Source organism: Exophiala xenobiotica, assembly GCF_000835505.1.
Source record: "Exophiala xenobiotica strain CBS 118157 unplaced genomic scaffold supercont1.1, whole genome shotgun sequence".
In the NCBI taxonomy this organism is placed as follows: domain Eukaryota; kingdom Fungi; phylum Ascomycota; class Eurotiomycetes; order Chaetothyriales; family Herpotrichiellaceae; genus Exophiala; species Exophiala xenobiotica.
The window spans coordinates 5,318,487-5,337,200 of NW_013562494.1; the positions used below are offsets into that span (position 1 = coordinate 5,318,487).

At 52.7% G+C, this 18,714-nt stretch overlaps 9 protein-coding genes across 10 annotated transcripts; 5 read left to right on the top strand and 4 right to left on the bottom strand.

Annotated features, from left to right (window-relative positions):
• Positions 1 to 544: 544 nt before the first annotated feature.
• On the top strand, positions 545 to 2,039 carry PV05_02092 (uncharacterized protein; the record flags this gene model as incomplete). The annotated part of the gene is made up of 2 exons (XM_013467169.1): positions 545 to 1,482; positions 1,541 to 2,039. The coding sequence occupies 2 exons, from the start codon at positions 545 to 547 to the stop codon at positions 2,037 to 2,039; spliced, it is 1,437 nt and encodes a 478-aa protein (XP_013322623.1).
• Positions 2,040 to 2,245: 206 nt separating this feature from the next.
• Positions 2,246 to 4,110, top strand: PV05_02093 (uncharacterized protein; the record flags this gene model as incomplete). Its single annotated transcript, XM_013467170.1, has 3 exons — positions 2,246 to 2,578; positions 2,645 to 2,999; positions 3,116 to 4,110. 3 exons carry the CDS (start codon positions 2,246 to 2,248, stop codon positions 4,108 to 4,110), a joined length of 1,683 nt encoding a protein of 560 aa, XP_013322624.1.
• Positions 4,111 to 4,356: 246 nt separating this feature from the next.
• Positions 4,357 to 5,229, bottom strand: PV05_02094 (uncharacterized protein; the record flags this gene model as incomplete). The annotated part of the gene is made up of 1 exon (XM_013467171.1): positions 4,357 to 5,229. One exon carries the CDS (start codon positions 5,227 to 5,229, stop codon positions 4,357 to 4,359), a length of 873 nt encoding a protein of 290 aa, XP_013322625.1.
• A 930-nt stretch (positions 5,230 to 6,159) lies between these two features.
• On the top strand, positions 6,160 to 6,921 carry PV05_02095 (uncharacterized protein; the record flags this gene model as incomplete). Its single annotated transcript, XM_013467172.1, has 1 exon — positions 6,160 to 6,921. The coding sequence occupies one exon, from the start codon at positions 6,160 to 6,162 to the stop codon at positions 6,919 to 6,921; it is 762 nt and encodes a 253-aa protein (XP_013322626.1).
• A 257-nt stretch (positions 6,922 to 7,178) lies between these two features.
• Positions 7,179 to 9,596, bottom strand: PV05_02096 (uncharacterized protein). The gene is made up of 3 exons (XM_013467173.1): positions 8,965 to 9,596; positions 8,668 to 8,915; positions 7,179 to 8,500 (listed from the first exon to the last, which is right to left on the bottom strand). The coding sequence occupies exons 1-3, from the start codon at positions 9,286 to 9,288 to the stop codon at positions 7,321 to 7,323; spliced, it is 1,752 nt and encodes a 583-aa protein (XP_013322627.1). The 5' UTR covers positions 9,289 to 9,596; the 3' UTR covers positions 7,179 to 7,320.
• A 1,103-nt stretch (positions 9,597 to 10,699) lies between these two features.
• Positions 10,700 to 13,222, top strand: PV05_02097 (uncharacterized protein; the record flags this gene model as incomplete). The annotated part of the gene is made up of 2 exons (XM_013467174.1): positions 10,700 to 11,082; positions 11,131 to 13,222. The coding sequence occupies 2 exons, from the start codon at positions 10,700 to 10,702 to the stop codon at positions 13,220 to 13,222; spliced, it is 2,475 nt and encodes an 824-aa protein (XP_013322628.1).
• Positions 13,223 to 13,334: 112 nt separating this feature from the next.
• On the bottom strand, positions 13,335 to 15,213 carry PV05_02098. 2 transcript variants are annotated; one of them, XM_013467176.1, is made up of 3 exons: positions 15,049 to 15,213; positions 14,866 to 14,997; positions 13,335 to 14,798 (listed from the first exon to the last, which is right to left on the bottom strand). In XM_013467176.1, the coding sequence occupies exons 1-3, from the start codon at positions 15,139 to 15,141 to the stop codon at positions 13,443 to 13,445; spliced, it is 1,581 nt and encodes a 526-aa protein (XP_013322630.1). In that variant the 5' UTR covers positions 15,142 to 15,213; the 3' UTR covers positions 13,335 to 13,442. The 2 variants fall into 2 exon arrangements, with proteins under 2 accessions (XP_013322630.1, XP_013322629.1); XM_013467175.1 differs by having other exon boundaries at positions 13,335 to 14,997.
• A 157-nt stretch (positions 15,214 to 15,370) lies between these two features.
• Positions 15,371 to 17,552, top strand: PV05_02099 (uncharacterized protein). The gene is made up of 2 exons (XM_013467177.1): positions 15,371 to 15,448; positions 15,505 to 17,552. Exons 1-2 carry the CDS (start codon positions 15,397 to 15,399, stop codon positions 17,361 to 17,363), a joined length of 1,911 nt encoding a protein of 636 aa, XP_013322631.1. The 5' UTR covers positions 15,371 to 15,396; the 3' UTR covers positions 17,364 to 17,552.
• On the bottom strand, positions 17,438 to 18,691 carry PV05_02100 (GTP-binding protein ypt5). Its single transcript, XM_013467178.1, has 4 exons — positions 18,470 to 18,691; positions 18,398 to 18,417; positions 18,130 to 18,348; positions 17,438 to 18,079 (listed from the first exon to the last, which is right to left on the bottom strand). Exons 1-4 carry the CDS (start codon positions 18,540 to 18,542, stop codon positions 17,732 to 17,734), a joined length of 660 nt encoding a protein of 219 aa, XP_013322632.1. The 5' UTR covers positions 18,543 to 18,691; the 3' UTR covers positions 17,438 to 17,731.
• Positions 18,692 to 18,714: the final 23 nt, after the last annotated feature.

Genomic DNA, 18,714 nt, shown 5'->3' on the forward strand with positions numbered 1-18,714 from the left:
GTCCATTCCCATCGCACGACGGAGAGCCATCGCGATTCCGTGGTCACCAGGGGTGCTGACGGCAGTGTTCCAGTCGCACATTGTCCTCCGAGCATGCCGCTTCCTGTATTCGCAAGCGGCCTCTGCAGACATCTGAATGTGCTCGTTGAAGAATGCTAAACGAAGTGCTGCAGATCGTGAGGAGAAGGTGGATCTCTGCCTTCGGACGATAGGACTAGAAGAAGTCCGACGGAGTTTTCAATCGCCGTCTGTCCAAAGTCACTCTGCTCCTAACCCAGCAGGGCCTGCCACAATCGACATCGCCCAACATTGCGGTACCGTCAAGCTTGTCTCGCGGCATCGATGTCTTCAAGGATGGAGCCTGGTCCTGTGCTGCCTCGTGGCTTTTCGCCCTTCAGGCCGACAGTCTTCCGGTGAGGGTCAGCCGGGACTCTGGTGGACTAGAATTTCAATTCCGAAAAATCTTCAATATGTCACCTGCAAGACCGTCGTATCTCGGTCGGTCCATTGCTGAACATAGGAAGACAGCGCAGTCGCCACAAGCATGGAGGTAGAAACTCAGAACCCAGCGATACCACAGCCACATATCAATCTCCAGAAGGGATGGCCATCGCCGCGACTTCTTCCTAGCCAGGCACTCCTAGCTGCTGCTGAAGCAACACTCTCTAGCTCGGCACGAGCGACAGATGCCATGCTGTACGGACCAAACATTGGCGACCCTGCACTGCGAAGAGGTTGTGCCGAATGGCTATCTCGTTTGTATCGTTTACGATCACCGCCAGCGGGATCAGAGGATGGGATTGTCGATCCCATATCGCCTGACCGCATCTGCATCACCGCCGGGGCGTCAAACACGCTGGCTTGTATCATGGCCGCATTCACCGACCCCGCTTATACTCGCCGTGTGTGGATGGTTGAACCGACCTATTTCCTTGCCTGCACGGTATTCGAAGATGCGGGATTTCAAGATCGTCTTGTTGGTGTACCAGAGGATGAGGAGGGTTTGGATGTGGACTTCTTGCGAAAACGAATCGAAGTTGTGGAAAGTGAAGAAGCAGCGCTGGGAACGCCGTACAAGCGTTCACCCCAGTATCCCCGGCTCTACCGCCATGTGATTTACCTTGTTCCCACCTTCAGCAACCCTAGCGCAAAGACTTATACGTTGGCGCGGAGGGAAGCTCTGATACGGCTTGCAAGGGAAGTCAATGCCCTCATTATCACGGACGATTGCTATGACTTTCTGTCGTGGACAAGTGAAGCTGAATGGAGGGAGTTCACCGTCACGAGTGGCACCTCCCATCATTCTTGCCTGACTCCTCCGCCTCCGCCCCGGCTCGTAGACGTCGACAACTCATTATCGGGGGGCGACAGGGAATGGGGAAATGCGATCAGTAACGGATCCTTCTCGAAGGTTGTCGGACCTGGCATGAGGTGTGGATGGGCCGAAGCGACTCCTGCGTTCATTTTCCGACTCAATCAAGTGTCAGTATAAAATTTGTGGCTTCGTGGAGTGAAACTGACCTTGCTGATTCATTTCTAGCGGAGCCACATTATCAGGCGGCGCTCCAGGGCAATTCTCTTCTGTATTGATCGAACATATGTTGCGGACTGGGGCCCTTGAACGTCATATTCAGCATGTCCTTATCCCGACTTACCGCAGTCGCTGTGCCACACTTCGGAAAGTAACAGAGGAATACTTGGGTCCATTGGGGGTGCGGATCGACGTCGGTCGTTCATATCATGTGAAGAGCTCCGAAGGTGACGAAGAGATCGTTGGCGGATTCTTCCTCTACATCTTGTTTCCTGAAGGCATCGTTGCGGATGAGGTTGCAGCTGTGGCATTAAAGCAATACAACGTACGGCTTCTGTCCGCCGGAATGATGTCGGTCAGAGGAAGCAAACCGTCTAGTGATCAGTTGAGGAGGGGCGCGAGGTTATGCTGGGCGTGGGAGGAAGAGGAACAAGTCATGGAAGGCGTGCGAAGGATAGGTCAGGCGTTGAAGGAGCAATTCCTCAACAGGAACGGGTACGAATTGTAGGAGATATACCGATCACTTCTACCTCATGGAAGGCTCCTGTATCGTTCCACTCCTATCAAGTTGCTGCTAATCAATCCCGAGGGCCACCAAGTTGCCATTCTACCAGACATCTTCCTCGTCCTCTTCGGACTGTGCTGAGATGGGCCTTGGCACAGCATCCTTCCTGGTGATCGGTTTCTCGGAGTCTTTTCTCACTGTCAATGACCATGGTTCTTTCCATCAACCCACTTTGCCCCGAGATACATCTTCCTCGACAGCCCGCCTGGACTTTCAAAGAGAAGCCTAAGCAAATCATGCACACCTCTCCATCCGGACCACCACAGGCATACCAAGGCGGAGAAAATGACGGCGTCTCGACAAGGAAGTCACTGAGTCAGTATCCTAAGCTGAATATATCCCAACTCAAGTCTGGGCCAGTACAAGCATGTGTTACCGGCATTGTGGCCAACTTACAGAATCATAGTCCTGAATCGACCACACCAAATGGAGCTCGCGGGTGCGTCAAGATTATACTCAAGGATGAAACCGGTGAAATTCTGGTATACCATCAGCCCTGCATCTGTTTCATTCGATACTAAATGGACAGCTGATCAAGCACCCTCCAGGTCAATTTGTGGTTCCTTGACACCAAATTTAACTTGATTCTGAACCATATCGTCACGATCTGGATCACCTACTGCTCTTCAGCCTCAAACATATCACCACGGACGAATTCGAGAGCCCTGACAGCATCAGTCTCCACGAGCTTGTTCCCCGAGAGAAACGTTGGCTGCGGCCTCAGGATCTTTCGGAATGATTCACAACTGCTGTCACCAGCGGACAGCGACTTGAGATCAAGGGTGGCACGTGGCTTGGGTTGGGGTGCTATAACATCGCTTAAGTGCTTCATCGGCGGTAACGCAAGCACTGAGAATGTTCAGATCCTGGTGTACGTGACGGGCATCGGGCATTGTGTCATAGGTAACTTGGTCACTCATGCAGGACGCCTGGCTTCGAGCGGAAGCCTCACACTGCCAGAAAGACTGCGAGCTGTCGGCATGGGTTCAGATGTGAGCTGACCTTGATGTGATGTTCAGGAAGCAAATCCCCGGCCAGAACCTCGCACCAATTTCCTGCCATTCCTGTCTTCGTCGTGGATGAGTCCCGACCCCTCTCGCCGATCAAACTCATCTTCGAGAACCCCCTCCACGAAAGTGTCTCTCAATTCAGGCCTCACCGTACGGTCCTCTTTGTCACAGATCCTCGCCTTGTCGGCAATCAGCTCCTTGTACTGTCGCATCCCTCGAGAGTCCTCATTGATCCGAATACTGTAGCTGCAAATAAGTTGAGGAGATACTTGGGACAACTTTCTCCGCCGTGCAATATGACTCCGGAAGAGAATGGGCACTTGGAGGGTTCTGAGCTGGACGAGATCTTCGGAGGTCCGCCACAGCTGATGAGCCTACTGGATTTCTGGACATCGATGTCAAAAGATCCAGGAAATCCTTGCCAGGCCGCCGTCCCAGTCATCATCACCTCGCTTTCTCTAGCACTCCTCTTCAGGATGCATGAAGCTCTCTTCTGCATGACCTGTCCATCATGCTTCGCGGCGAGGTATTCCAATGAAGTCGAGTATTGGTGCGAGTGTGATGAGGATGCCAGAATGGATATGCGCCTCAATCCGCAGTTTCTGTGTGGGTTTAGTGACGAGACTGCTGGTTACTTGCGCTTCCCATCCTCCATGGCAAAGAGCCCCCATAATCAAGGGGGACTCGCAACGGACCCGACATGGTCGCCTTCAGGTAATGATTCGGTGTTCTGGACTGATAAAGCATGCACGTCGTTACTCGGCATGACAACGATCGAGATCGAAAGTCTGGCCATCCTACAATCAAGTCATGATTGTCTAGCCACATTGAACACCATCGAGGAGAAACTGAAATGGTCACGAGTCATACTGTTGATCGGCTGGACAGGTTCTGGAGGGCTTCGAGCTGGTGATCAACCGGAGGAATTCACGATGTCACATGCGGCAGGTAACCAGGCTCTGAACAATGGAAGGATGGTAATTCTGGATGCTGCTAATGTTTGATGCTTCATTATGAGTTTTCCATTTTACTCTTCAATTTGCAAAAAGTTGCCGGAGGCGGAAGCAGTGGTACAGTTATGGAGAGATAGTATACTGTATTGCTTTCAGAACTGGGAAACGAATCTGTATGCTCAACATTTATTGTGGCTGGCAAGGACATCGACATCATGACAAGTAAAAATGTTGCAGAGGTGAAACAAGAAGGATGTGAAGGAAAGGTACCAGGAAGTCCCTGCCAGGGTTGAGTTATTAGCCTCGTCCTGTCGTCGATCCTCCGAATCCAGCTCTGCCGTTCTGATCTGTGCTTGGTGTTTCGGCATTGATCACTGTGAAATAGACGCATGAGTTCAGAGCCTGATATTGTCTGCGTCCAAAGGCAAGCTTACCTACCTGCAACTCCGCACTGTGCTGGCAATTCCGGGTCACGCCGACTTCTTGTTCAGATGAATATCCTCTTTCATTTCTGGACAAACTGGTGCCGTGCAGTTCAGAATTTTGGCGTGGATAGGACAGGTCTTGATGTTCTGCCTGCCTAGTAGCAGATAGCTCTTGTTGCGATCTTTCAGAGTATGGCGGCGGATATAGTCTCTCAGTGTCAGGAGAGTAGATCTCGGTGACAGGAGGCACATGTACTCTCTCCAGGACAGGAGGTGGAGCTTCGTCTCCTAAGTGCCGAAATGGAGGACCCGGCACGCCCGAGCCTAAGCGGTACGATCTCTTTTGCTGTCGACGCCTTCGGACAAGCAGCACAGCAACGAATATCATGATGAAGAGGATAACAGCTCCAATGGCGATGCCAGCTTTTGCGCCAGCGGAGAGGCCATATTTCTGAATGTAATATGCGGCAGGTTCGCTTGGAGTGGATGATGGCGGCGCACCACTTTCAGTCTGGGTCGAACTTGCGCCCGTGATTGAGGCCGCGCCTGTTTCAGCAGACGTACGAAATGTCGAATCAGCAAGACTGGCGCTGGCAGGCGTAGGCGTAGGTGTTGCCGTCGCCGTGGTGGCATCCGTATCCGTATCCGTATCCCCAACAGTCACGGACACGGCGCTCTCAACGGAGGAAAGAATGCTTCCCACAACAGAAGTGACTGCGAGGGCACTGTCGATAAGAGAGGCCATTGTGGCTACTGTAGCTGCTGATGCTAGCTTTCACCTGCGGGTGCTGCGCGTAAGGCTCGAAGCTATAAAGAAGAGGGAAGACGCAGATGTCTCAGCCGTGCTCAGCCTGCTGTTCAAAGCAGGACACGATGGAAATGCAAGCCACATCATGCACATCGTGGTCCGATTCAAGAATTTTTGTTGGATTACGTGTACCTGAGATATTGCAGGGATCCATATGCAGATCATCGCCTATGTTGTTTTGTCCGTATCGCCAGAATTGGTTGATGCATCGGACATATGACACGCCAATGCAGGAGGGACCCGACGAACTGAGGACGAGTATTCGGTACCGTAGTACTTTTCATAGCAGATCATGTCCTGGCTGTGTTGCTGTTGTCCGAGGAGGCTGCAGTTGTGGTTCGTCCATTGGCGTGTCTGCGTCAGCCAATTGGTCTGGGGGAGTGAAATGCACATGTGAATCGACAAGGCCAAAGTCTGGCAGCTAGACATTGGCCATCACATAGCTTATACTTACTCTGGGGGTTTACTTCGCTGAGGTACCATAGTCAGGCTGAGGTATGGCTCGAAGACCTGAGAAAAGGAAAAAAGTCGAAGGTAGTGCACGTATTCGGATCAAGACACTGATGACACCGATTTAAGCGAAGACCGGCGCCTCAGCCTACATCGGAAGAAGCTGCTGCCTGAGTGGCTGCAACTAACAAACGACGCAGGTCTGGTGTCGAAGGGGATACTATATCAACAGTAGTGTAAAAGAAACAACCAGATCAGTCTCCCACCCTCTATATATTCAGCTCTTGCTCTTCCTTTGTCTTCACCGACTGCTCAACCACCGCTCCTGCAAATCTGTGAGCCTCATATTGCCTTGCTACCTACGGCCCACCCCATCGAGGTTCCACCAAGAAAAAAGTAACCCAGAACAGCATCAACATGGACCTCGCAAAGATTCTCGACGTTAACCTCAACCTGACCTTTTCTAGTATCACTTTAGCCCTCGCCTGCCTGATGACCGGATACCTCACCGCCCTCGCCATCACGCCTCCCAACCCCAACCCGGAAAACACCGACGTGGACGACCGCTACCGGCACATCCTGACTCCGCAGACCATTGCCCGGCGCAAACTGTTCTACACCGTGCTGTCCGTGTACCACGCCGTTCTCGTCCTGACGCAGCCCGGTCACGGTCACGGTCACGGTCCCGACTCGCCGAGTCTGCCTCTGGTGTGTCCGTTCCCAAGCAATCTCAACCACTCCCTCCTGCTCACTTGGTCCCCGTACATGCTCGTCGGCCTCGGGCTGGTATGCTTCATCGGGGTCCCGCTCCGCCTGGCCGCGTACAGAGCGCTCGGGCGCAATTTCACCTTCACGCTCCAGAAGCCGTCCGAGCTGAACACGACGGGCCTGTACAGGTGGATGCAGCATCCGAGTTACACGGGCACGGCGCTCGTGAGGGGTGGATGTATGTGCATTTTCCTGCGCTGGGATGGGGTCCTGGGCTGTTGGATTCCGCCGGCCGTCAGGGCGTGGCTGGACGGGTGGGGGTGGGCCATGTATGTGTTCATGGGCGTTGTTGTGATGCGCGCCGTGAGAGGGAGGGTCAGTGACGAGGAAAAGATGCTTAAAGAAAAGTTCGAGGACACCTGGGTCGAGTGGCACAGGAGCACGAAACGTTTTGTGCCGGGACTCTTCTGAGGAAACGGAAGAAGGCAGGCAACGACCATGCGAGAGACAATGATGAGTTTCTCAAGGGGGGGAGAATGCAAGAGCTGTTTTGGGAGTGGTAAGATCGCCGTCGGCGACAACGCAGGGTATGGCATGGCTTTGATAAGCGAACGGTTAACCGTGGTATGGTGCAAAAGGTGTCCTCGAGCGGGCCTGCAAAGACCAGCCTTGTTTGGAAGTATGTCAGAATGACAATTCGACGCGTTGGGTATTTGGCTCTTATCTTCCTATACTCAACTCATTACTTTCATAAAACACGTTTCCTTCCCAATATTAGCCAGCATTGCGGGAAGCTGGGCCGAGTACCAGAGCTCCACTCGGACTTCTATAGCATGTGCTCGTCCGTTATCAACAAGACATTTTCTCCGCCTAAAGCACCAGCGCGAGCACAAAGGGAATCAACACTTCCAGCAGCAACGTTCGCCACGCCCATTGTCCCGAGGCAAATTTCACGGCCACTGCCGCCCCGGTAAAAGTGGACGTCATCGCGGATGCGGTTCCTGAGCCACTGCCTGACGCCCCAGCCGGAGTGGAAACGACGACACTGCTCGCTGTTCCCGTCATCGTCGAAACAAGGGAACCTGCACTGCTTATCGCTTCAGGCAGAACAAGAGTGGCGGCACCGCTAGGTAGTGTAGAACCATATACGGTCGTGGTACTGTTGACTCCGACAGGCATGATGATGGTGATCTGTGGCCACTCGGTTGGGGCGATGGTAGTGAGTGAATAACTTGTGGCAGGAAGAGTCGAGGTCGGTGATGGTGGGATTGAAGAGGCAGAGGAGAAAGAAAAAGGTGGCTCTGTCGTGGTCGTTGGGGTAGCAGTCGTGGCGACAACAGTCGTGGACGACGTCTCCGGGCCTACTGAAGTGGATGTTGATGCTGAAGCTTTCGGTGTCACCGTCGTCGATATTGCCGATGACGCTATACTAGTGGCCGTCGTACCGGGGCCGGTACTTGTCGTGACTGTCTCCGACGTAGTCACTACCACAGTCGCGAATTGATCGCAGTAATCCAAGAACTGTTGGAATTGGGGCGCGATTTGCACGAAGCCGGTGTCGTCGCCGCGATGAACGTTGATGCATTGTTCGCACTGATTCAGCGAAGTCTCGAATGCCGAGCCTGGCAGGCAGAGCTTGGGAGATTTCCCGCTCGACTGTGCTTCGAGCATACAGTTGTTACACCATGGATAGCAGGCGCCTGGGACACTGGTTTGGGCTTGTCGAGCGGCCACAACAGGGGTGGGCTGTTCCAAGATGGTCGATGTCCTTGTGAAGACTTCGTTGACCACAAAGATTTCGTAGGTCAAACCAAACTTGGTCGGATCCATGTTGAAGAAGTGGTCAATGGCTTGGATGGTCAAGCCCGGGTTGGTGGCCGGCGTAGCGTTGCCGTAAATATCGGCATCCCATGTTGGGAGATAGGCGGGCAAAACATCTGCAGGAATGCATTCGTTGGGTGAACAGTAGAAGTTTTGCTCGGGGATTCCAGCTTCGAAATTACAGTTCTGTTGTAGTGGCTTACACAGCCAGCCTGGTGGGCAGCCCCATCTGTGAAGCTCTGTTAGGACATGAACATTTCGGAGTAGCTGGGCCAAATCAAGCACATGGGTGACATGAAGCATTATCGCAAATATGACAAGCTGGTTTAAGCCCGAATGCCAAATGAAGATGATACAAAAGGACCAATGCTCGGCAAAGAAAAGTATACTACTTACGTCCAGTCAGTGGGATACGGTTCGTTAGCCGTATAGGTTGGGTTGGCGGTTCGAGTCGGGCATAGGGTAATGCTTGTAACTCTCTCTGTGGTCAAAAATTCGGAGATAATCTCAGTGGCGGTGGCAGTTGTGCTGGTGGTGTCGGTGTCAGTAGTTGTCGCGGTCGCAGTGGTCGGACTAATCGAGACTGTTGTCGTCGTTGTCGTCGACGTATCAGTCTCGGTCTCGGTCTCTGTGGTAGTCACGGTCTAGGTCTCGTCAGCACCTGGTTTACAATCATTCGGATTCTCAACTGACCGCTGTCAAGACTGTTGTCGAGATAATCGTCTGGAAAATCGTTATTGGTTTAGTCGTAGTGTCGATATAAGTTGCGGTGGTTACTGCAGTTACTGTGGTAGTGGCGTACTCAGTGATAGGTACATAGTCTGTGACATTGAAAAAGACCGTCGGTGGAGGTGGACAGATCTCGACGACTGTTTCATTTGCTGTCGTCGTATTGATCAAAACTGGCGGCGGAGATCCTGGCGGAGGTGATACGATGGTGACTCCGCTGGACGTCTGAGCATATGTTGTTGAGAGGGCAAGCGAAAAGCTCGCCAGCAATGTGAGTGAAGGATGCATGTCGGGACTTTGTGCTGCTTTGGTTGTGTTCTGCCTACGACGTGCTCATGCTACAATCCACCTTGATCCGGAGTATACAAGCGAATGTCAACTCAACGAGAGGCGGGTAAAACGAATGAAGAACGGGACCTCGCTGTCAATGCGCCTCTTTGGAGGCTTCTTCAGGTCGTCGTCGAAGTAATGAAAAGGAGATCGGACCTTGAAAGATGGAAGGAGACTTGCCGTCATCCGTGATCGAGTAGCTTCGAGCTTCCTGGCGCGGCTGGGAAGTATTTCCCTAGACTGTTGGAGCTCTTCTGACGGATTGACACGCCACATGGCTTCGGCGGATTTCGTTGCATACCGCCCGCCTTGGTTGGCTCAACGGGAATATGCAGGTTGGTGACGTTCCTGGCTTTGGATCAACTTTGCCTTGCCAGATGCAGATGGAGTTGTGCCAATCGATGACAGAATCAGCGCTAGAGGGCCTTGCTAACCCCAGCCTGACTCCGGGGACTTTACCTGGAGGGTGATAGCTTATCGAAGACGGCAAGGTCGATGTGGATAGATGATGAAAGGGCTTGATGGCCGTGAATGTTGGTGGAGATAATCATGGGTGGCCCATGCTGGAATTGGTGAATCGACAAGCCACGACAGACCTGTACTGTCCTTGGCCTCCAACATGGAGTGTGTTTCCCCGAACTCTTTTCCAACCACCGTCACCGCCGCCCTGGTTCGACGTGGAGGCCGTTGCGGACGAGGTCCCAAAAACCGGTTTGCGGTTGGGTGAGCGGCGTTAGCTCCCACGCTTGTCTCTCGCGAACCCTCTATCGACAACTCATGTTGCTCGAGAAGTTCGCTTAGGTGCAAATCATGACAATGTTGCAGCCAGGGAAACTGTCGACCTTTGACTCTTCCTCGTATTGCCCAGTCCCGGACTTGATTGTCCCTGGATCTGCCAGACTGTCTCTCTTCCTTGTTGCACAGCTTGCGATGCGATTGCCCGCTGTCGAGGCTAAGAAGGAAGCGCCCCAGCCGGTATCTTTCCTAGTCCCTCTCCTTTGCATCTGACTTTATTATGACGTTAGCAGTTCCTAGGCGAGCACGGCATTCTGCTCTTCAGTGCATGCGGAAATGCAGACCCCGTGTCTCGTCTTTGGCTGACTTATCTGCGGTGTGCCAATGACTGTTAACTTCTGCAGCAATGACGATCTCGATGGTGGCAAACAGTTTTTGGTGAAGATCAGTCCTCGTAGGTATCAATGCAAGAATTGTCTTAGATCGTACACCCTCCATCTTTTGCAGGAGAAACAGTGAGTATAGTCAAAGTTCAGCTTCCTGCCTTGTGTCGGATTTGCGTTTCAGAACCTCTTTCCTCCTCAAGGTCGCAGCATTTAATATGCTGCCATCGATATACGCAGTGTGATTCGCCATGAGATCGTATCTCGAGAGTATCCTTCTTGGAGGGCTGTTGGCTGGAACGGTGAACGCGGTATCGGTGCAAGAAAATTATACAATATGCAACTGGGCTCGACTGAGGGCCGGCGTAGTAAGGGATGCGCTGTACCTCGATGGCGGTCTCTTATGGTGGCAGACGGCCTTTGCCGATGGGACTACACCGGTAGTGAGTAGCGATGGGAATGTGGCCGGGGATATGTTTCGCCTGAATTTCTCACAATCTTTCGACACCACAAAAACGAATATATCTGGCTTGTTCGAGCGTATGCCAAAAGCAGGAGGAGCCGGAAACAACATCGCCCCCAACTATGTGGATGGTACGATGTTCTCTAATAACGACGAGCTATATCTCTACGGGTGGGTAGTTTTATTCCCCCAGCTTGGTTTGACAACTGACATGAGCAGTGGTCTTCCTCCATTGACAGACTCGTCATCTCCTCAAAGTGCGGAAACAGTCCTCGGATACGAAGCATATCAATATGGTCCAAATCGAGCAAGCTGGAGCCCGGGCTTCTACCAGGGCAGTCTCCCAGACGGGGTCACAAGATACATCACGAATGGTGCAGGAGTGTCCGCTCCGAGCGAGAATCTAGGCTTCTACTTCAGTGGCATGCGAGCGCCAGACTGGGGTCCCATATACTATGAAGATTCATCCGCAAATCAAACAGCGAACACTCTCATCCAAGTCGATATGTCGGTCATGAGGAGCGAGAAATGGACAAACACTACCCTCCCCGACGATATCGCGCCCCGCGCGAATGCAGAGCTAGTCTGGATCCCAGTCTCCGATCAAGGGGTCTTGGTTGCAATAGGCGGTGTCACCGCACCAGAAGAAATCTGGCCGGCGGGCTTGAATTCATCTCAGACGTCGACAAGTCAAGCACAGAGTCCGGGTTTTATGGAATCGCTGCCGGTGTACGATATCGCGTCTCGGAAGTGGTATTTGCAGAACACAACCGGCGATGCTCCTGGTCAACTGACCGAGTTCTGTTCGGTCGTAGCACCAGCCAACGACTCCTCATCCTTCAACGTTTACATATATGGTGGGTATGATGGGCTCAGTGCGAGTGATGAACCTTCGGACGATGTCTGGATTTTGTCAATCCCATCGTTCACATGGGTCAAGGCATACAGTGGCAACAAGGCTCACGGCCGTTCAGGTCACCGCTGCGTGACGCCCTATCCGGATCAGATGTTCGTCATTGGTGGCATCCATCAGAATCAGGCGGAATGTGTTGAAGGCGGTATCATTCAAATCTTCAACCTCAACAAGCTTGAATTCCAGGATACTTATGATCCAAACACATGGTCCGAATATCAGGTCCCGTCCGCAGTCATAAAAGCTATCGGCGGAAACCCTCAGGGAGGTGCTACCCAGACGGCAACATGGTCTGATAGCGCTCTCGGAGGGGTCTTCTCTCGCAAATATGCCCAACAGATTACTCAGTACTATCCTTATCCATCGGACGGATCGTCTCCAAGCACGTCCAGCAGCGGAAGTTCAGGCATATCGAAGGGCGCCATCATAGGCATCAGCGTCGCTGCGGTCGTCATCTGCCTCCTGCTAATCATCTTAATTATCCTACTTTTCCGCCGCAGGCGCATCATTCACAGCACCACGTCGGAGAAATCGGCGACTTCCAGCAACTCTCGCGTAACACGCTGGCTTAACGGCGCATCGTGCGCCCCTTCACCTCACAAGCAGGTCTCATCCAATTCAGGCCCCGAGGTACCACAAGTCTCCAATCTCTCGACCGAAGAGGAGCAGACCCCGCCCTTGCGACCTCAACGTCACGAAATGGCTGGCACGGAACGACCCAAGCCTCCGTACGAGTTGGCGACGCCGTACAATATTGATGACCACCCTCGCAATTCCGGCGTAGTCGACTCCGGTTACAACGCCAACTACGGGCACACCTACTCGAACTCCAACTCGAACTCGAATTCAAACTCTTCCGGCGAAGAATACCGCCCATCGCCACTAACAAGTTTTAATGGCAACGCCCCTGGTGGAAATGGAAATGGCAACGGCTCGCCTCTGCGCAACATGCGCTACCCACCCGGCAGTGCGAGCAGATTCACCGAGGACGTCTCGACACCCAGCCAGGAATCATCGACCGGCTCGAACGAGACGATGCCTTGGCCCTTCCCTTCGACGCAGAATACTTGGCGCCAGCAGAATCAGAATCAGAACCGTGGTGGCTCCGGAAGTCGTTTTGGCATTGGAGGCCACGCCCGTGAAGGCAGCGAGACCAGCTCCGTGCAGCCCATCATCGAAGAGCCCGAAAGCCCACCAAGGGAACTTGACGCGGGCGAGCACCACGGGCGAGGAGAGAGGTTCTCGTACCAGCATACGAACGAGAGTGCGAGTAGTGGAGTTGGAACGCTCCCGTCGCCGAATGGCCATGATGGTACACTGCCGCGGGATGAGGACCAACGGAGGAGTATGTTTCAAATGGTGAGTCCAGTCAGTCCGACCATGGGGAGGCGGTTATGAAGTTATGAATCTTTTAATGTCTTTTGAGATCAATGTGAAATCAGAATGTACAATGTAGCGTTGCGCAGGATATACAGGACCATATGGGTCAAGAAAGAAAATCTTTGATTCTCTGGTTGTATAGATATATGACGATTACAAGCCTATCAGGGCCAATACCTTTTTCCTATGATCCTATCGGAGTCATCTACATAACTTGAAAAGTATCTTCGCATGGAGTCTACCTACTCGTGGCACTTTCTAGCACTTCGAGAAACCCACCGACCAGGTGCAGACTCCCCGTGACCAGAGCGGTGACTTCACTTCGGTCGGCCTCATCGGAAGCGTGCTCCCTGACGAGAGTCACGGCTTCCTCAATGGTCCTGACGACCTCGACGTGAGCGGCGGGATCGATCTGTCTCCATGTCTCGGCCAGGTGATTCTGGACTTTGAGTGCGTCGACATCCGAGGCATTCGTGTTGACCGAGACGAGATCTGGTCGGAAGCCGGTCTCCTTGAAGGTCGTGTTGGTGCAGAAGATGGCGTGCGTGAAAGGATGAGGGTCTTGAAGAGCTATGGATAACGTGTTGTATAGTGCTTTCGCCAGGGCTGCGGCGTCCCGGGTTTGCTGGTTGAAGATCAAGAAGCGAGCCTGTGAATGGGATTGCTGAGGAGCGAAGTCAGGAGTGACAATGAGCTGTGAAGCGAACCATTTTCCGGCAAGTTCGATGCTCTCCATGGTATGACCGCCGTCAATACACCATCGTATGCCTGGCTCACGGCGTGTCTCACATCGACCTGGCCACCGGACTGTTTCTAGCCCGCGTCGGATCCTTTCTTCGAAGTCCGCTACTGCAGCATATCCCCGCTTTTCGAGCCATTCTTCGGCAACGGCCACGGCAAGGCTTGCATTCGTCTTTTGGAAGTCCGCTTGAAGACCCAGGATGGTTTCGTTGCTCGCAATGGCTGGATCAATGTCGATGTACTCAAGAACACTGGTCCTTAGTCGGGCGACCTGTTCCAGAACACTCTTTGCTTCCGGAACTTGGCTGCTCGGCGTGAAGCATTTGGCGCCCGGTTTCATGATGCCAGCCTTGTGCCACGCGATTTCCCCGATCGTAGAACCGAGCATTCCGACATGGTCGATCCCCAAGCTCGTGATGCATGTCACCAGAGGAGTTTCGATGACATTGGTGCTGTCATAGGCGCCCCCAATCCCGCACTCAATGATAGCAGTATCGACCTTCTCAGTCATATACGTATGAAACGCCATCAAAGTGAGAAATCTGAAGTAGGCGGGCTTTGTGCCAGGCGCCTGTGGATCTTCTCCTGCTGCTCTTGCTGCCTCTTCAAGTCGGTCCCACACCTCATAGAAGTATTTCGCAAACATGTCCTCCGACAGCGGTTGTCCATTAACCTGTATTCTTTCCCGCACAAATCGTAGGTGTGGTGAAGTAAATAATCCAACTTTTGACAAGGAACGTGGTCCTTCAGATCCAATGAACTGTGTCAAGATGGAAGAGGTGAAAGCAGCCGTAGACCCTTTTCCCTTTGTACCCGCAATGTGTATAGCGTTCAGTGCACGGAGATCAGATGGCTAGGAGCATCGAGTCAGTCGTCTGAAGGGTCGTGGGCTGTCGGCAACAGGTTCATTTGTCGCATACTTGATATCCAATCTTTTTGAGCCACTCGATCATCTCAGGAATTGCCTGCTCGTTCATCTTCTGCCTGGACTTTCGGATCGCATCAACGACGGCGAAGTTCGACTGCAGCGTGTTGAGCGACGCTACAGCATCCTGAGACTTGGATTATTTTCTGACATTGAATTGTAGAGATGGTGGACTCACTGCATACGTCCGCGCCATTGCTGTTGTCGTTGTCGCAAACCTGCGACTCTGGTGAAGGAGAAATGTCGTAGCCCTCAGACTCCATTGCCGCATCACAAGAAGAGCATGATCACTGCGAAATTTACTCTAGAACAGAACGCTTGATGGGCAAGCCAGAGCCCTTGCCTGCATAAATTTGACGAGGCTCTAGAAGAAAGAGCGCCATTGGATACAGCAGCGAGCCGTAGTTTTAAACGGTGGAACCTAGAATCCCTCGAAGCGCATTACTTCACATGATCCGATCTGGATCTGATGTATCACTGATCTAGCCTCTAGGAGTATCCCTCACCACACCAGAGACGGGCGAAGATGGGTCAGTCTCAGTCTCAGTCAACAGAACCGTCTAAAGAGGTACCAATAGGTAAGTGGCAGGCTCATATCATTCAGACTTGAGGGTCTGATATGTGGATCATGCAGAGCAATTGAGCCACGAGCTCGCTCTACGCTTTGCCTCCAAGTGCTACACTCACCTGGAGATCGCTCATTTCAAAGACAACTTCAAGACTTTAGCCGATCATCAAGAAGGTCTCGAGTACTGGAAAGAAGACACACTATGTCGCTTCCTAGCACTACCAGAGCCTCTAAAGGCCGGACCAGTGGTCTACCAGATGTGCACTTACCTTGGGGCATTTCCGTTTCCTAGTCTGGCTCCGTGTTTCTTGACCCGAGAGAATACGCTCAAAATCGTCACAATCATGACTGGCAGGTATAAGAAAATCCTGAAACGTGGCGACTCAGACAAAGCAAAGTTGCTCTTCCGGAGTCTGGCAGTCTTCGATCGCAGAGCAAGCATATCGTCCCCGACCAAGGAGAAACCCAGCATGGACAATGTCGTTCGAGAACAACTACCGGAAGACATGTTGAAACAACGAGAAGCAGAGGAGGGTTTCACCTCTCATGCATCGGGCTTCGCTATTGACGAGCCCGCCAACGATGACGAAGAAGAGGACGACGATGACCTGGCTCTAGCCGCCCTCGATTCGCTCGACGCCATCGAAGTCTTCAAGCATGACCACAGGACAGACCGCAAAATACATCACGCTATGATACCAGCCGAGAACTTCAAGAAATTGGTCATGTTACTATTGCTCATGGCTGGCTTAGAGCCATTGACGCCCTTGGCCACATACGGAGAAGCGCTGGATGACGAGCGACTCCCAGCGCTTGATGCCTCCGCCAATGCAATCATCGCTGCATTTGATCCAGATCCGCACAGCAACGGCATCAAATACTCGACTTTCGTCAAGACGGTGACCACGACCCTTCCCGAACTTTTCGACCCTTTCAGCGCCCTCTTCGAACACTTCCTCTTCAGCAAGAACATCAACCTCAACAGGCATCGCGATACACCGAATCCGGCTCCCGCCTATGACCCCAAGCCTTCTCCTATATACCGATCCCCCGAGGACGGCATATACTCCATCTTCACAGACACACTGCTCTCGCAGCTCTCCATGTCTCTCAAACTCTTCAACCCTTCTGGCAGTCTCCTGAACATATTCACCTCCAATGCGCGCTTCAACCGCCTCTACTCCTCGTCCTCTGACGGCACATCCCTCAGTTCTTTCTCCCGACAAGTCACATCGTGGCAATCAGGCACCCTGCTCCTTATTTCTGGCACCTCCTCCGACCATCTAAGCAACCTCGTTACATTGGGCGCTTACCTCCCCGAGCGCTGGCCCGGCCCTGGCTCCGGCTCCGGCAGCAAATCCATCCCGTCAAGCGACCCTGCCAGTCCGAAACCATGTCTGTTCCAACTCCAACCGCGCCAGGCACTGTTTCCTGCAAATGCCTACAATCGGATGTCGCCCTGGTCGTACTTCTCGAGCAAATCCGGGATTGCACTAGGGTGTGTCATCCCACACCAGTCGCGCACAAACACAAACACGCAACCGCCCATTCTCGGGCCCGTCAGCCTGTTGATCGACAGCGATATATCGACTGCAACATTCCAGCATGACGGGTCGGCTGGGACCGGCGCCTTCGTGACGGATCCAGGCCTGGAGACCGCTCAGACGCACCATAGTGAGACGGCGCAGCCGAAGAAGGTCGAGTTTGAAATCGACAGCCTCGAAGTCTGGGGGATCAGTTTTCCTGTGCACGCAGGCGAGGACGAAGTCACGATGCAGCAGAAACGGCTTGCTTGGGAGGAGGCTGAGGCTGCGAGGAGGCGCGGTGTCAATTTTGGAGGAGACAAGGACGGGGCGAGAGCCCTGCTCGAGATGGCTGGACTGGTCGGCGATAAGGCTGGTAGTAGGAGTGGCGGATCTGTGTAAATCATAGGTTTACAAGGGAACGGCCTCATCACAATCCAATAAACCTCCACTTCAGTTGAAATTAGTACAAGCCAGCGATATTCAGTAGCGAGACACAGGCCGGAATTGTGGTAAAACATTGTCTAAGCATTAAAATGTGATTGTAAAAAGACAATGGTGGCCGGATCGTTCTTAAAACGCCAACCTCTGCAGTATAACTCATAGATGATGAACGAGACGAGCCTGTTCCAGGGTGATTGTGACCTCGACCTCTGATTCATCGCAAAAATTCATCCCTATCCAGCGTCCCTGCATGCCTCAATCGCCCAGCCGTACGCCTGCTAGCTCAACACGGAAAGAAACAATTTGGGCGAAGCGTGGGTGGTTGATCAACACTGGCAGTTTCCTGCTCCTTGTGTGCCTGTTGATTCTGGTCGTAGATCTACTCCGGGTCGTGGATTCGATCTCAGATTGCGGGGACCTGCCTGGTCGAGGGGCAACTTTTTGGCAATGGCAGTGAATAGTTCGCGGACGTTGGTCGACGTCTTTGCGGATGTCTCGAAGAAGAGCAGACCTGCTTCTTTGGCATAGGCTTCAGCGTCGGCGGTTTGAATCGCACGCTTATCGGGGTATTCATTGACCACATCCACCTTGTTTCCAGCCAGTGCGATGATGATGTTCTCATTCGCCTGTCTTTGCAGTTCTTTCACCCATGACTTGGCTTTGTCTAGTGACGACTATCGAGGATATCAGCAACGGAATTAGACGCCTGTGGCAAGACACTCACAGCCTGGGTGATATCATAAACAACAACGGCGCAGTTCGCGTTTCGGTAGTACATGGGTGCCAAAGACTTGTATCGCTCTTGACCTGCGGTATCCCAGATCTCAAACTTGACCGTCGTGTTCTCATCTAACGTGATTGTTTGTGTTAAGAAGGCGGCGCCGATTGTTGACTCGCGGTAGTCATCGAATTGATCTTTGACGAATCGAAGAACTAATGAGCTCTGGGAGGTGTTAGGAACAGGAAGCGGTCGGACTCGTCATTTACGGTACCTTTCCGACGGCAGATTCACCTGATGATCGGTCAGCGCATCAAAAGTGATATGTGTAGAGTCCTCAACGTACCGAGAAGCACGAGCTTGAATTGAGCAAACCTGCCGCCTGCGCCGGGTCGGCCAGTGGGAGCTCTTGCGGCCATCCTGCTTAGGACCAATGCCCGTGATTTTGGAAACGAAAAGGAAATTTGTAAGTTTGGGTGTCGCGTTAAGAGTGTAAGTAAGTCGTCGAGATCCAAGGATGTTTGATGGTGGTGGTATGCCTGCAACCTGCATGTCAGTCCCAGTCCGGTGTTCTACTATTAGTTACTCTTA